Genomic DNA, 3,754 nt, shown 5'->3' on the forward strand with positions numbered 1-3,754 from the left:
CGCGTTTTTCCTTCCCCCCCCCCCCCCCCCCTCCCTCTTTACGTTGCTCGCATCACGAGAAAAAAGTGAAACGTACGAGCAAACGATCGTAGAAACAAGAAGGCGCGCTAAAGAAATACTTCGGGCTTTATATCGCTGTTTACTACTTGTTACTTTTACCTGTTACTTTCATCGCCACGGCCGTGTTCGCCGAATGTCGATACGTTTGTGTTCATTTTCAGTTTAATGCTTACGTCGAGAATTATATTTTCGGCTTCTCATGTATACGGTGAATGTTGCATGACGGCGTTTCGATTTTCGCTCCGTCGATGCTTTCAGATTAAAGAGAAACCGTGTCGTCGAAATAACGCCAACGATATTTACAGCTGACGACAATAATTTTGAATAAGAGAGACGCTTTTTACTGAATTATTTGTCGAGTTGCAAAGTTGCCGAGTAATTTATCTAATTTTAATTGCAACATTACTTTGCACATTCGCTCATCGACACGCGATACGTGCGCGTGCACGCAATCCAGGGACGGCGAATCGCTGAATAAGATATGCAAGCAGGCATAATACAGTATGCGGCGCCAGCTTCGCAACGGTTCACGACACTTCCGCTTTATAGGCAACACATATATAGCGATGCACTTTTTATACGTTCGCAATCTTCGCCGTCGTTTTCCGTGTTTGGTTCTCGACGTGACACGACGAGATGCGCGATGCGGCACGTTTGATTATTTAGTCGTTTGGTTATTCATAATTTTCAAACTATAACTTATAATCTTAAAAATTAAAGCTATTCTCGTGTCGCAAATCAATGCGAATTTGCGGCATGCACTACAATATGAAACAGCTCTTTGTGAGCGTTGGACTGAACGCTCACCATAGCGGTCGACCTCCACAGATGTCCAACTAGGTCCAGTGATGTCCATCAGATGATCCACTATTGACTTCGCGTCCTGCAGCCTCCATCTTATGTTGTCCCAAGTTGATTGCACTTACTTAACACTTCACTCGCGATGCACTCGATATTTATATCGACGAATATAGCGATATTAATGACAAATTTATTATCTGCTCCGAAATCAACTCTATGATATCGATTAATGAAAGATCGAAACCTGCGGATTTGTTTAACCGGTGCTCGCCGCGATACGATAAATTCCGCCATTTTGCGAACACAACTGTGAGTCGCGTGCACTGAGAGAAAAATATAGTTACCTTTGGTGTCAACTATATCCTTTTGTGATTTTAACTACAAAAATGATTAGAAAAACCATTGTTTTAGTAACTGTTATTAGAAAGATGGTTCTTCTAATTATTTTTCTGGTTAAAATCACCAAAAAGTATAATTGAGGCCGAAAGCAACTATATTTTTTTCTCAGTGTATAATAATTCGCTCGAAGATTGCTGCCTTCGACAAATTCGTGGCGTTCTAGCACATTTACGGCGCGAATCACGCATAAAAGATCGATAACGAGAAATATCCACCGAAATCTACAAAGCAACCGCGATGCGAATGTATAGGTAAAAAAAACTGCCAGTTAGAAGCCGATAATTTGTCAACGAAACGAAGCAGCTGAGAATGGCATGAGATTTTCACGCACAATAAAGCTTCGTGTTACTAGTTTATCGAAGCTCACTTTCGCGATAATCGAATTCAACCAGACTCGTTCTTACTTACAGAACGTAATCGCGGCGCAAAAACGCGCATAAATTTGATAATCGTGGCAAACGCGAAATCCGAATTCACGTGAACGAAGATACCTCGAGTTCAACGCGTGGAGGCGCAATTTTCATGCGCATTATATAGTATACTCGAAATAATTAAGGGATCGCACTGAATAAACAATGGATACCGTAGAATAATTCTGTAGTTTAAATAATAAAAGTTAAAGTGAAATAGTTATGAGAATATTACATTCACACATAAATATTTTTACTGTAGATTTTGCGAAAAATTAAGAGAGAATTTACCGAGTATTTTAAATCTGTTACGTCATAGAAACATTTGATGAAGCGATCCCGTGATTGTTTCGAGTAGTGGTACTTTGTTTAACATGACAAACATATACATGCAAGAGTCCAGCATGCAAAACACTACAAGCAATTCGCATTGATTTGCACGATATTCCATCTAGTCCCGCCACCTATAAACCCGTCGCCAAAATTCTTTTTTCGCTTTTCACTCACCGAAACGACTCGCAGTCAGGGCCGGCCACATACCGCTTCAATAAAACTGCAACAAAAAAAGCAGAGAGACGCTGATAAAAATTCAGTTTAATTATTCAAGAATTTTGTTTGACTAACGAGTGCGGGTAGGTAACAATAGAACAACCCTACGCGATCGTAATCCAAACTGCACAGACAATTATATCGCAACTCTGTGAATCTCGCAAAGGGTTGAACACAGAGGAGTATAGGAAACTTATAATCTCACCTTCGAGCCGACCCTTTCCGGCCCGAACCGGGTCCTCCGGTACGGCATACACGTCCGCTGAAACTGCAGTTGCCTTCGCAATGTGGCCGCAAGATCCACTCCAAGTCTGAAACAAAAATGTAATTTTCCTCATTAATAAATAGTTAAACAGAGAAGTTATTTGGTTTCGACGAGTCGAGAATACAAAGGTACACACGGTATAGAACGTGAAGAAGACGAGATGAGATTACTGAGATGTATTTTTCTTAAATATAATAATGTGGGATGTAATATTCAGTCGTCAACTGGTTACTAGCGCGTTCTTACAACTTACGACGTTTTCTGCACTATGATCACATTTTCGCGAAATATTTTTACAATTTGACTCAAACACACGCGTCGATGAATAAATTATGAATACCGCGTGACGTCACCCGATGTGCCCGCCTGTGCGGCGAAGACTGTGATTATAATCTCGAGCACACAGTCTACGTGTTGTTTACGAAAGTCACACGGCCTTCAACACACTCAGGCATACGAGAATACAGTTACATGGCTCGTATAATTAGTTATTTTCCGCAAAAACATGATAAAAATGGAATGTAATATTCGCTCGTTAATTAGTTAGTTGTTAATAACATATTCCAACGGCCATATTTCCAGTATTATGGTCGTACTTGCGAAATGTTTTGCACAATTTCATACAGACACATCGATGATCGTAACGGAAAAAAAGGTTTGAATTAACCAAATATCTGGTCGAATATGAACAATCTAGAAATGCTGATTGAAGTAACTCGAATTCTATTTAAGTTAACAAGATTTTTAGTTGACTTGAACAGAATTCGGGTTACTTCAATCGGAATTTCTGGATCGTTTATATTGAACCAGATATTTGGTTAATTCAACCAAACCTTTTTTTCCGTGTAGAATAATCGGGAATACCGTGTGACATCACCAGATGTGCCTGGCTGTGCGGCGAAGACTGTTGTGATCTCAAGTACAAAACCTCTATCTATGTATTTTATTGTTCCCAAAAGTCATGCGGCCTTCGAATCGTCAAAGCACTTGAGTACATGCGGCGACATTGTTACAGCAGCATTATTATTTAACGTATTCTCTCTCTATATTACAACATCAATATTTTATATTATATTATATTATATTATTTAATATGTTATCGTTATTATTTAATACATTTGTCGTGCTTGTGTTTCGCAGCTGCTCATGAAGATTTTGAGAGATCGGAAATTATTAGAATCACAAAAAATTCAATATAAATGTACGGAGAATCTGTCAATTTAACTCTCTCTCTCTCTCTCTCTCTCTCTCTCTCTCTCTCTCTCTCTCT

At 39.4% G+C, this 3,754-nt stretch overlaps 2 protein-coding genes across 11 annotated transcripts in view; one reads left to right on the forward strand and one right to left on the reverse strand.

Moving 5' to 3' along the window:
• Positions 1–3,754, forward strand: part of LOC116850399 (nephrin-like) — a 539,959-nt gene that overhangs the window by 357,429 nt on the left and 178,776 nt on the right. The gene's annotated exons all lie outside the window — the stretch shown is intronic.
• The window catches only part of LOC116850410, a 198,430-nt gene that overhangs the window by 42,360 nt on the left and 152,316 nt on the right, over positions 1–3,754 (reverse strand). Inside the window, exons 5-6 of the mRNA XM_032828679.1 lie at positions 2,425–2,530; positions 2,178–2,223 (exon numbers count right to left, since the gene is read on the reverse strand). Coding sequence (XP_032684570.1) covers positions 2,178–2,223; positions 2,425–2,530 — 152 coding nt within the window. The remainder of the gene's footprint in view (positions 1–2,177; positions 2,224–2,424; positions 2,531–3,754) is intronic.

The sequence above is a fragment of the Odontomachus brunneus genome, unplaced genomic scaffold (genome assembly GCF_010583005.1).
Source record: "Odontomachus brunneus isolate Ranch 3 - 2012 unplaced genomic scaffold, Obru_v1 Obru_scaffold_144, whole genome shotgun sequence".
NCBI classification, from domain to species: Eukaryota; Metazoa; Arthropoda; class Insecta; order Hymenoptera; family Formicidae; genus Odontomachus; species Odontomachus brunneus.